This window comes from Protopterus annectens, chromosome 6.part0 (genome assembly GCF_019279795.1).
Source record: "Protopterus annectens isolate FY-2018-M chromosome 6.part0, PAN1.0, whole genome shotgun sequence".
NCBI lineage: Eukaryota > Metazoa > Chordata > Ceratodontiformes > Protopteridae > Protopterus > Protopterus annectens.
In genome coordinates, this window is record NC_056737.1 from 1,094,403,832 (window position 1) to 1,094,417,092 (window position 13,261).

At 41.1% G+C, this 13,261-nt stretch overlaps 1 protein-coding gene across 1 annotated transcript in view; it reads left to right on the forward strand.

Annotated features, from left to right (window-relative positions):
* The window catches only part of DGLUCY (D-glutamate cyclase), a 1,244,793-nt gene that overhangs the window by 479,463 nt on the left and 752,069 nt on the right, over window positions 1–13,261 (forward strand). Inside the window, exon 3 of the mRNA XM_044074708.1 lies at window positions 3,922–4,075. Coding sequence (XP_043930643.1) covers window positions 3,922–4,075 — 154 coding nt within the window. The remainder of the gene's footprint in view (window positions 1–3,921; window positions 4,076–13,261) is intronic.

Below are 13,261 nucleotides of genomic sequence, written 5' to 3' on the forward strand. Positions count from 1 at the left end.
AGTTTGGAGATTACCACTGCCATTGTTTATGAGTTCCATGATGATACATTCCATAGCCTTGCAGACCAGGCTCATCAGGCTAATGGGGCGGTAGTTTCCTGGGTCAGTGGTGGCTCCCCCTTTGCGGAGTGGGATAACCGTCGCTGTACGCCATTCAGTGGGCACATAGCCTGAGGTGAGGCTATGATTGAACATGGTAATTAGGTGGGGTGCCAGTTTGTTCTGTAGTTCATGTAGAACACAGCCTGTGATGTTGTCATGTCCCATGGATGCTGTGTTCTTGGCTTTGGAGAGTGTGTTTTTCACCTGTGCAGCCGTGATTACAGGAACTTTGCATTCTTTTGGTATAGAGATGGGCCATTTAGGGGATGAGAGGGGGGGGTAAAGTTAGCATTGAACCTATCTACCAGGATGTTGGCAATTTCAGTTGGTTCTGTATATTTAGTGCCATTGTGCTGTAACTCAGAGCAGATCTGAATGTTGCCATTGAGATTCTTGACATAGCTATAGATTGCTTTGTGGCTGTCTTTAGAGTCAGGGGCGATTTTGTTTTTGTGACTAGTTTTGGAGGATTTTATGAGGGATCTCAGCTTCTTACTGAGGCTGACCAAGGAGTTTCTCCAGTCATTGGATTTTACTCTTTTTTGCAACTGTTTCTTTCTTCTATTGTAGAGTTTGTTTATGGCAGGGGACCACCAGATTGGCTTCCTTTTTTTGGAGGATAGCATCCTGGTTCTGTTAGGAATTGCATGATCCATGCACTTGTGTAAGTGCTTATTAAGTGCTTATCTCAACACTACCAACCCCTCCTAACCCTTCTGCAAAAAATATTTTCTCTTTTCTCTCAGTTCCTGATCTCTTCTACAAAAGCTCAAACCCTGCTCTCCCTGCACTGATAACCTTCCTCCAGCTTTTCTCAAACTTGCTGCTGACTCTGTTGCCTATCCAGTGTCTTTACTAATAAATAGATCACTTCAGGAATCTACTGTCCCTCCCCTATGGAAATCCTTCTTCACTATTCCCCTGCATAAAACTCCACAGACCCTTTTAACTACTGACCCATAGCTGTCTTATTCCCCTCTCTAAAATCATTGTAAAATGTGTACACTCACAACTCCTGAGTTATCTTCTCCAGCATGACCTTCTCACCCCCACTCTGCATGGTTTCCATCCTTACCACAGCACAGCCACTGCCCTGTTATATTTTACACATACCATTGCAGAGGCCCAAAATAACAGTAAACTCATATCCTGTCTTTTCCTTGACCTCTCCAAAGCCTTTGACACAGTCATCCACCCCCTACTAGTATCTAAACTTGCTCATCTCAACCTATATTCATCCTCTCATGACTGGTTCTCTAGTTACCTATCCTGCAGGCAGCAATCTGTTAAATGGCTGTCATCTTCTTGTCCGTCTATACCTGTCCCAACTGAGGTACCCCATGGTTCCATCCTGACTCCCCTCCTGTTTAATGTGTTTACCAATGACCTCTACAGTTCTTGTAAACAGTCCTCCCTCATCCAATATTCTGATGACACTTCCCTCATTTCCATTTCTGACAGCATAGCTGAACTCCATACTGCTACGCAACAGGCCTTTCTATCAACAGGACAATGGTTGTCCAGTAATTTACTCATCCTTAACCCTAAAAAGACCAAACGCTTACTCTTCCTTTGATGATATCTCACCATAAATCTACCTTTGCTATCACATCCTTCAACAACACTGTAATCCAGCCTGAAGCTCATGCAAAACTCCTAGGAGTCATCATAGACGAACTCAGATTTAACCTACACCTGTTCAGTGTATAAAAAAGACACATCAAAAGCTTTATCTACTGTACTGCAACAAAAAAAATGTCTGACCACAAATTCTACACTAGTCCTTGCACAAGATCTACTTCTCCCATCCCTACTATATGCTAAACCAGTATTTACCAACATCCAAACTACAACCTTGAACAAATTACAACAAACTTATCACAAGATAGCCAGATTTATCACTAACTCTCCATAGAATTCACATCACTGCCTGGCTCTTTACTCTCTCCAGTGGCTTGAATTTCCCCAACTACTACTACTGTTACAATTCGAAATGTTACACTTCATCCTCTACAAACCAGCATCCTGTCCTGCTCTCTCATCAGTCATCTCAATCTATTGTCCACCTCTTCGTACCTCTAATCAGTAATTACTTGACATCTATCAACCCAAAAAAGCAGTAGGTAAACTCCTATACAAACACTCCATTGCCCTTGCTTGGAATACACTCCCAATAGATATATGCTCCATCATGCACCCATCTCACTTTAAAGAAAAAAATCAAATGTCATCTATTTAGCTCTAAACTCTGCCCCTGTCAGACCCCTACTTAGCTCCAATTACCCTCCTCTCTTACCCTATTTCTGACACTCTCTCAACTTCCAGTGTACACTACTATGGGTATACTTACTAACCAAATCAAGTACACTGTTGAAAAAAAAACCTCTTGCTGTAAATATGTAAATGTTATTGTTACTCTGTAAAAATATGATGTCTTTGTTTCAAGCTTTAATGTGTTTTATCTTTGTGTAATTGACTTTCTAATTGAAATGATTTATTGTCAGTATGTTTTACTTACTTGATTTTTAAACTTCTGTGTAGTATTCTTGGAGCTTTTCTCCTTGGGTCTCCACTGAAAATGGGCCACAAACCCAGACGGACTAACCCCGTTAACAAATGTCAATAAATAAATAAATAAATATAGTTGTGATGTAGATATCCAGGAAGCCTTAATTTAGGAGAATAAAGTGGAGTCAGAGAGGTTATAAGCATTGCTTATGTTAGCTTTTGTGTGGGCAGAATAAAATAAGTACCTCTTCTTCACATCCAGTAAAAGAAGCAGTACGAAGTGGTTTCTTTAGAAATTCCAGGTACTTTAATTGTGATATTCAGAATAAAAATAATGTTACTGTGAAAGTGGCTGATAGATACCAAGTCTAAGGCTGCAGTACTCTGGAGTATTCTCATAGATACCAAGTCTGAGGCTGCAGTACTCTGGAGTATTCCCATAGATACCAAGTCTGAGGCTGCAGTACTTTGGAGTATTCCCATAGATACCAAGTCTGAGGCTGCAGTACTGTGGAGTATTCCCATAGATACCAAGTCTGAGGCTGCAGTACTCTGGAGTATTCTCATAGATACCAAGTCTAAGGCTGCAGTACTCTGGAGTATTCTCATAGATACCAACTCTGAGGCTGCAGTACTCTGGAGTATTCCCATAGATACCAACTCTGAGGCTGCAGTACTCTGGAGTATTCCACTAGTCAAAGCAGTCAGAGGTGCAGCGATCTGTAGCATGTTTCAAAAGATGCAACATAGCTTGGATTCCTTCATTATGTCAGGCTTATGATGAGAATCGTTTTAAGATTTACCCTTTCATTCAGGATCCTTGCCTAATCTGTTTTTTTTTTTGCATTGAAGCTATATTCCTGATTTGTGGGGGTAGCAATCTGGAGTCATTTAACATGTTGCACATATTAGGTCAGATGCAAAACTTCTTTTTTTCTTTTTGTTGCTATTACATAAAGGGAAGCATATATAAATGGGGGCTGCCAAAACAGATGTGCTTTGCTCTAAATAAGTCTTGAGATTTTGCTTGTCGGCGCTTCCATATTGAAAGGGGATTTGCTCCTTTATTAATTATTTCTATCCTTAAGGTTCTGTACGTCAGGAGTGTGTACTGGTCTTCATGTCTGAGATTAGTTCTTTCAATTTTTTCGTCTCTAGTAATATATCTGTTTACTTCTGTAATTTAGGTTTTCTTCTTGAGAGGTGCATGTTAGGTATCTCCCCCAAACATTAGCAAATTTGTTAATATCATTGCAATCACATGAACATCAATTTCCTTTTTTCTAACTTTTCCTTTTCTACCTTTTTAAGGGTATAAACAGGCTAATATTGTGATCCTGCACAAGTCATTCGCTGATGATTTCGAAAAATTCTGCCATGCAAACAGTGGACCTTTACCATTACTGTACAGGAGCAAAACCGGGGAATGGAGGTGTCCTCCGCTGGCTACAGATGCTGACATCAGGTGAAACTTTAGCAGATGCTTTGATTATTATATTTTGAGACACATTGTTAGATGTTTTTGTCATTTGAGCATTAATGTTTCTTCCTTACATTATATTTCAGTGAACTCTGGTTTGTTATCAAGGCATGTAAAATGTGTGGCAATACATTTGCTGGATATCATGTGGAAAGAATAAGCCTATCCATTCTGTCCTTTAAGTGCATTCAGCATTCTACCTCCTCTTCTGCCACTCTCACTCTCTTGGTTTTGATCTTTACCATTTACTTTTGAATGCTTTGGTGGATTCCTTCTTTACCATTCATTCTGGTAGTACAGTCTATGAATCCACAACCCATTATTTAAAGAATTGCTTTCACAAATTAAAGGAGCAGCTGATCCATTACACCTTTTACCTTCGCCTCCCCCTCTCCCCTCAGTCCTCAGTCCTCTTTGTTCAGGATAACCCCATCACATCTCCTAAACATGATATTTTTGCAACCATATCTTACCCCACTCCACCTCTTCTTGTGTCAGGTGAGAAGAACTTTACCTCCTCCAGACTCCTTTCCCCTTTCCTTTACTTTTCTGTCCTTTCCTGTCCTTTCCTTTTCCCTTTCCTTTCCTTTTCCTTTCCTGTCCTTTCCTTTCATTTTCCTCTTTCATTTCCTTCTCTTTCCTTTTCCCTTTCCTTTCCTTTTCCCTTTCCTTTACCCTTTCCTTTTCTCTTTCCTTTCCCCTTCCTTTCATTTCCCGTTTCCTTTCCTTTCCTGTCATTTCCTTTTCAATTTCCTTTCTCTTTCCTTTCCTGTCCTCTCCTTTCATTTCCTTTCCTTCCCCTTCATTTTTGTCCTTTCCCTTTCCTATTTCCTTTCCTGTCCTTTCATTTCCTTTCATTTTCCCTTTCCTTTCCTGTCCTTTCATTTCCTTTCCTTTTCCTTTCCCTTTCCTTTCCTGTCCTTTCCTTTTCCTCTTTCCTTTCCTTCCCTTTCCTTCTCTTTCCTTTCCCTTCCTGTCCTTTTCTTTTCCATGCATCCTTGTGGTAGCTTTCCTCTGAACTCCTTCCAGAAGCCTGATATCCCTGTCCTTGTATGACTTCCGGAACTGTGTGCAGTAATTAAAGTGTGACCTGGATGGGACCCAGTATAATGCCAACGTTGTCTGTTTGCATGTGAGACTCTCCCCTTGGGGATACATCCTGCCATTCTTTTTGCAGCTGTCACTGCCCTATCATTCTGCTACTACTGGTCAAGTCTAGATGTGATTAATCATTTTTCTTTTTTTTTTCTTTTTTTATACTTTTTGATCCCTTTCCTGCTCTGGATGTGTCCCTTACTTCTCCCAGTTAACCATTCATACCAGGCAGGGGTCCAGTGGTGTAAGTGCATTGCATTCATCTGCAATAAAACTCTGTCTAGTCAGTCAGCCTTTCCAAATCTGACTTTAGATTCCTCTCTCATTTCCCACTATTGCAGCTAACTTTGTGTCATCAGCAAAGAGGGTAATCCTGTTCGCCCTTCAGTCAGATATGTTTAAAAGGAACACCCAGAAGAGTACTGGACCTGGGACTGGACTCCTCCCCCGTGAATACTCCACTAGGGACTTTCTTATTCTGATGTTGTTCCTTTCAGTGCTACCCTGTATGTCCTCCCAATATCCTAGTGGTCTTTCAACTCTGTTGTCTTTTAGAGATTTAGCAGGAAAGACGTTGTCAAACTGCTAGAGTGAACTTGCAGAGGTACAGTCCATGCTTCACATTAGATGTCTGAACAAGAGTCCTTTATGCTCATCATTAGATCACTGCTGCAGTAGCCTAGGATATATGTAATATCCAGCCAACAATTGGACCAGACAGCCAGCTTCCAAAGTTTTAGGGCTCCTTCCAAGTGCCCCAGCCCCTGCTGTGCATGTGAACAGCGGAGTAAAAGCAATGACTAGGGCACTAAATGTTCAGAACTTTCTGCCCGCTGAAGAGTGCACTGTTTTGTGGGCTTTGGGTGATCAATGGTCAGATGGCACTTCATTAAAGCTGGGCAGATAAGTTCTCCATTTGGGTTACCTTTTACATGTTGAAAAGTATTTTATTATTTATAATAAGTTTATTTTAGGGCACTTCTGCCCTTCTGACCACTAGTCACAACACATTTTACCTTGGAACTTATGTTTCACTGTCTAGTTCTTTGAGGAAATTACTGTGTAAAATTGTGTTTTTCCTTTAGAAATAATATTTTACCTCATGATTTTGTGTTTGGGGCTTATACCTTACTTAGCAGGTGGGTTTTAGTAAATTTTCTTAATTTGTACCAGAAAACATTTATTTTTTCTGTTAGAAATGATGATGGACTCTTCTTGGCTCTGCTAACTGCTTATGAGATAATATTTTCAGCTGTAAGCTGTTCTTGAGTCTCTGTGGGGATTCATTATTTTTTTTTGTTTATGACAAAAAGTGTAGTATTTTTGTATTACCTTAAAATGAGGGCTAGGTCAAGTGTTGGTACTTGTCACTATAAATGTTTGCCTCAGTAACTGCATGTTATAGTCAGGTGGTATCATAGACTATTTTTTGGATCCACCTTCCATCTGTGAGACTCCTATTGTGGTTATGACATGGCCCAGGGTCATGCTAAGACTGTCAATCCTTCCCCATGCTGCAAGAAGAAAAAGGTATTTATGAGGTTTCGGACTTCAATCCAGATTCCTCCTTGCCTCAGCAGCTGATAGGCAACTGTGCTGGGCCATTAGTTGTTCTTTGGACCACTCATTATTTTATCCTGGCCCTTCTGGTGTCCTCCTCGGGATGTCACTATGCAACAGGAGTCGGGCATGTCCTCTGTGGCTGTACAGTTGTCTTTATTAGAGAAGGGAAAACTACCCTTGCAGGCTTCATGGAAAGTACCGGGGTTTGTTCCTTCACTATACTGTGCTGAGGAGTCTCTTCCTGCTGCAGAGATAGTCTGCTGAGCTACAGTTTTTCTGGGAGGTCTCCTAGAAAAAGAAAGGGTAAGTCGAGACATTTTAACTCTCCAAAAGGAGACACTTGGCTGAGTCTGACAAAAGGACTGTTGTGAGCATTTCAGTCTTTGTGTGACAGTTTCCCTGCTCGAAATAAAAGAGTTTCTTTTATCTGATTTTGATTCCCAGGCTGAGGGACAGGATTTAGTCTGAGATTGTGCTTTTCATCTTCCCTTGCTTTAGGGAGAACATTGTGACTCTGAAGACAACCTTTCCTCAGTCTCCCATCCTGATTAATGTTTTTTTTTTTTTCTAATACTGTTGCTTAGTTACAGAATCAAAATTTACTAGAGGATGTTAAAACTGAAAATTTAAATACTTCCCTGGATAAAAAAAAGTTATTTGGTCCTTTCTCATCAGAGGACTTTAAGGGGTTTGATGAAAGAGGAAAGTTACTTCAGGAGGTTACCCATTTTTTTCATTATTCCTTTCCTGATAACAGAACCTTTTCTTCCATTTCAGGTTCCTCTTTCAGGAAACAGAACAAGCATTCCCAACTTGACTCAAACAAACAAAATTTCTAAAAACAGTGGCATGGAGATTCAAAGAAGAAAGGATGATCCTCCTACAATCAAGGACAACAAAAAATGTCAGACTGACTATATGCCCCTCAGGATTTTCCCCCTTCCCAACCTGGCATCCAGTAAAGCTTTCCCAAAGTCTAGGTCTTTTCTTACATCTATGGTACCTGATAACTTCAGACAGCTGGGTTCTTAGAAATATTTTCAGAAAGGTTACAGCTGACTCTGGAACTCCTTTCGTCATTTTTGGGGGTATCTTCCACATCTTCCCAATTAAACCGGCCTGTTTCCTCCTGTTTTGAATCAGATGCTGTCTCAGGAGGTAATAGAACATGCTACCCCCATATCAACCAACAAATGGGTTTTATTCAGGAAGTTTTCTAGCGCCAAAGAAAGGAGGAACCTGGAGACATGCCCTAGACCTTTTTTGGTAAACCTTCACATCATAATTTCAAAATTCAAAACGTTTTATCTGCAATCTCTGCTTCCCCTCATTTCTCCTTCTGTTTTTCTAGTAACACTGAATTTAAGAGGTTTATCATGATATTAACAGCCATTTCAGAATCGTTTTTCATTTTTCTCTGCATGGTTTGTATGTTTAGCTTGTTGTTTTGTTATTTTTGTTATCTGCAGCCTCTAGAGTGTTTGTAACGTGTTTGGTTCCTGTATTAGCTCATTGCCTGTTGCAGGACATTCACATTTTCCCTTATTTAGAAGATTGCCTGTTACTGCAGATTCTTTCACAGCTTGTCAAGAATCTCTGTCTTGGCTAATAAAGCTAAACACAGAAGTCTTCTGTCATTCCTTCTCAGTACGTAGTTAATCGGGAGTCTTCTATATACAGCGTTTATGATGGCATTTCTTCTTGAAGACAAAGTGAATAGCTGGAGGGAACAATTTCTGTCCAGGCCTCTGCTGAAAATGAGCTCTGTTCCAGTTAGACTTTCCTGGTAAACAAATATTAAAATAAAATAAATAAAATTAAAAATAAATAAAATTTTCAAACCAGACTTGGGTATCTGCCAGAGAATATCTCAGAATTCTAGGGTTTATCCTATTTTCATGATTCCCTTGGTTGGACTTCACATGAAAATGATTCAGTGGTTCATTGAATCAGTTTGGACTCAACACCAGCAACCTCTGTCACTTCAAATTCTAGTGCTGTGGTTTGTGAAGAGGGACTTAAATTTGTAAGTAAATCAGATGTGTCTGAACCCATTTCTTTCCCTTTTCCTGTCAGCTCCCACTCAGTCTGTTGCAACAGATGCCACAGACTTTGCTTTGGGAGCTGCGAGTTTGGGGTGAAAGTGCATCGGATAGAAAATGCAGGGTCTTTGGAACAAACAAAACAAGTTAAAACAAATAAATATCAGAGATGATGGCTGTCATAAAAGCTTTCAAACCTCTAAAATGTCTTTAGAGTCCAGAGCCCCTTTTAGCAATCACAGACAACACTACAGTGATGTGGTATATAAACAAACAAAGAGGAATCAGGTCCTACCCTTTTTGCAGATTATCTGTGGTAGCTTGAGATGTAGCAACTCAGTTCACTTTGTCCGTTTAGGCTACAAACATTCTTACAGAGAAAACTTTTTGGCAAACAAGCTGAACAGAAGCAGGACAGATCCCTCAAGAAGTTGCATCTGAGTGTCTTCCAAGAATTGATCATCTGTGAGGAACTCCTGAAGTACATCTGTTTGCCTGGGACAGGTAAGAAAATTCTGCTGCTGGGCACATTGTAAGCAGGCTTAGCAGAAATATACCTCTTCATTTCCATAGATGAAAACTTTCCTGTATGCTTTTCCACCCTTTCCTCTGATAACCAGGGTACGATTCAGAAGAATATTCCAAAGATCATTGTGGTGATCCCCTTTTGCCCCAGACAGCAGTGGTTCTCCCTTCTGAAAACAGCCAAGGACTACTACCACACATCTTCTCACAGAATGGACTTACTCACACAGGATGAGGGTGTTGATACACCCAGAAATTCAACTTGTTCAGTTGACTACCTGGGTGATAGAATTGTAATGCCTTCAAGGCATCATTTTCTGAGGATGGGCAGCAGTTATTAAAGGAGACAAATAACCTGGTACTAGGAAATTATATATGATTATGTGGAAACAGTTTTCTAGTTGGTGCCAGTCCAAGAACCAGGATCCTTTTAAGACTCAGAATTCAGTGATTCCTTAGTATTTGTGTAAGTTATTATTCTCTGGACTTTCTTAACTTTTCTGTCAAGCTTCATCTTTTGCCTGTATGTGTTTCTTTCCCCTTAGATACCCCTTACTTCTCTACCTCTTGTGCAACAGTTTTTTGAAAGGGGTGTTGCATATTCACCCACCTAGAAGACAAGGTGGCTGCTTCATGGCATCTTAATTTTTGTATTCGAAACATATACTGTTTCCTTCTGAACCTACTCACAAGGCTGATTTGAAATTCCTATCTTGTAAACCAGTGATATTTTTTTGCTCTGACTTCTGAAAGAAGAGTGAATTACAAGCTCTTATTGTGAGTTACCTCTGTCTCATTTTTCACAAAGATAGGGCAACATACAGCCCAATCCGCAGAATCCTTTACAAATGCATTCTATGAGCACCTGCAGGAATGCATGGATCGTGCTATCCCAAATAAAACCAAGACTCACTCCTCCAGAAACAGGAGACCAGTCTGGTGGACCCCGGCCATAAATAAGCTATACAACAGAAGGAGGAAGCTACTACATGACAGAGCAAAATCTCAAAAAGGGAAGGCATCTCTGATCAGTATTAGCAAGAAACTTCGATCCCTCATAAAATCATCAAAGGCCAGTTTCGAAAGAAAAATTGCCCTAGACACTAAAAATAATCACAAGGCCTTCTTTAGTTATGTCAGGAACATGGGCGGAAGCTCCCAGATATGCTCTGAATTGTTGCATAACGGTACAAAATATACCGAACCTACAGACATAGCCAACATCCTGGCAGACAGTTTCAGTGCAAACTTCTCCCCCCCCCCAAAGGAGTAAATGCCTATCCCAACTGAATGTAACCTCCCTGACATCACAGATGCATAGGTGAAAGCTGCCCTCTCCAAAGCAAAAAACACAGCATCTATGGGACTGGACGGTGTCCCAGGCTGTGTCTTACACGAGCTACAAGAAGAAATGAACCCTCACATTAAGTCACTGTTCAAACTTAGCCTTACTACAGGATATGTACCCAGAGAATGGCGTACAGCTACAGTGGTCCCTCTCCACAAAGGTGGTGCCACAACGGACCCTGGAAACTATCGCCCCATAAGCCTGACTAGTCTGGTCTGTAAAATTATGGAGCGTATTATTATGGAACTCATAAACAAAGACATTGGGAGCCTCCAGACACTGGACCCTACCCAATTCGGCTTTGTTAAGGGCAGATCTTGCCTCTTAAAACTAGTTGATTTCTTTGAAACAGTTACCAAAGCCATAGATGAGGGCAAGGTAGTCCACACAGCCTACCTGGACCTCACAAAAGCCTTCGACACAATACCCCACTCGGGCATCATAAATAAGCTTACCAGCTTAAATATCAACCCCTATATCACAAGATGGGTTGCAAACTGGCTCAGAGATAGAACCCACATGGTCAGAATCGCAGGTGCCATGTCCGAATCCAAACCAGTTACAAGTGGTGTCCCACAGGGCTCAGTTCTGGGACCTCTCTTGTTCAGTATATACTTCTCTGAGGTTCAGGCTAACACTGGGGGATTATGGCTGACAAAGTTCTCAGATGACTGCAAACTGGGGGCCATAATCGAATCTCCAGCTGACTCAAGCATCCTCCAAAAGGGTCTCACAGAGACGGATGCTTGGTGCCAGAGCCACGGCCTCAGGCTAAATGCTAAAAAGTGCATAGTCATCCCCTTTGGGAAAACAATGTGCCCACAAATTACCACATAGGTGGTAATCCATTAAGTATGGAAGAAGTAATTAGAGATTTGGGGACCAACGTAGATAGTAATCTCTCCTTTGATAATCACATTGCCAAAGTGGTTAGAAAGACCTTCTATATAGCCCACCTTATCATGAAAGGGTTCGCATCTAGATCAAGAGAGGTCATTGTGCCCCTCTACTCGTCACTCATCAGGCCCATAATTGAATACAATGCCCCTTTTGGGATGTACCTTACCCGACACCTGCAGCAACTGGAGAGACCCCAAAAGTACCTCACCAAGAGGATCATGGGCTACAAACAGATGTCCTATGCAGCTCGACTAAAGAAACTCCAGCTCTACTCAGTTGCTTACCGCCTACTCAGAGGCGATCTATGCCTGATGTGCAAAGCCATGTCAAACCCAGAATTAATGGACATGCTCCACCTCAAAAAATCCAAGTCCCTTAGAGCTACACGCTCTAGGGACCTAAACCTCAGCACAAAAATAAATAGGACACGCTGGAGGGACAGATTCATTTCCCAGAGGCTCCCCTCATTCTGGAATAGAATCCCAATTCATGTTAGACATAGCCCCCTCGCTGACCCTCTTCAAGCGAAATTTGGCGTGTGGATGGGAAATCGCAAATTCACCCCTGGGATCTCTTCTGTGTCCCTGCTAGACAGAGGCACAGTAAACTAATCTTAAAAGGGTACCTTCTGTGACCTACTTTACAGAGGCACAGTAGGCTAATCTAATAGGGAGGCGGAAGCCAAATACACTCTGGCTAGGCTTATAAATACCCTAGGGCAGATAGCCTAGTATCTACCTATGAACCTAAACATTGAGAACAAATCCGTTCAGAGTTTACAGTAAGGCAGGCTATTCATGTCCCAGTTTTCTTTCCAGAGCCAAAAATACAAAGGAAAAGAATTCTACACGCTTGAGATGTCTGTAGGCAACTTGGATACTACTCTGACAGAAGAAAGACCTTCAAGATTGTTTGTCTTCTATGAATGTCAGAAAAAGGGACAACCTGTGTGTAAACAGTGTTTTCAAATGGCTGTCTCATACTGTTGCATTTTGTTGTTCTCACCATAACAAAATACTTCGTCAAAGTCAGTGCCCACTCTACCTGGGCTCTGACTACTTTTGTGGCATTTGAAAAGAGGTGGATTCTAGTGTGGTCATCTGTATGTACATTTTTAAAAAACTGCAAACTAAAAATTCCCTGTCTAGAGCAGATTTTGTTAGGTGTATTCTCCAGGGGCTCCTGGACATTTTTTGCTATGATTTGCAAGAGTGTGGGATTTTTATTTTTCATGTTCCCATCTGGCAGGGATATAGCCTCTCTCTCTCTCTCTCTCTCTGTCTCTTTTTTCAGGCAAGAAAGCTTTTGGCACCCAAGGTATGGCTTTTATTCTGCAGCTGTTGTGCAGAGCTGAGGCTAGGGTGCGTGGAAGGAGCCCAAAAGCTTTGGAAGCTGGCTGACTGGTCAGATGATTGTCCAAACATCCCGTATAACTTAAAGTACTAAAGTTTTTATGTAGAGTTTGGGCTGAAATACAACAGAATGTTAGTTAAGTGAATGGAGTTAGAGTTACCCATAATTATTTAAGAGAGAATAGGACTATGGTTATGTCGGTAATGCCAACATTTATAATAATAAGGGGAGGAGGATGGTAAGAAATATTTATTTTGTTACTATATATAATGTATTGAGCTCGCAAGTAGCAGAGATTTTGCAACATTATTGGGCTGTGTTGCTATCAGATGGACAGTTAGGTAA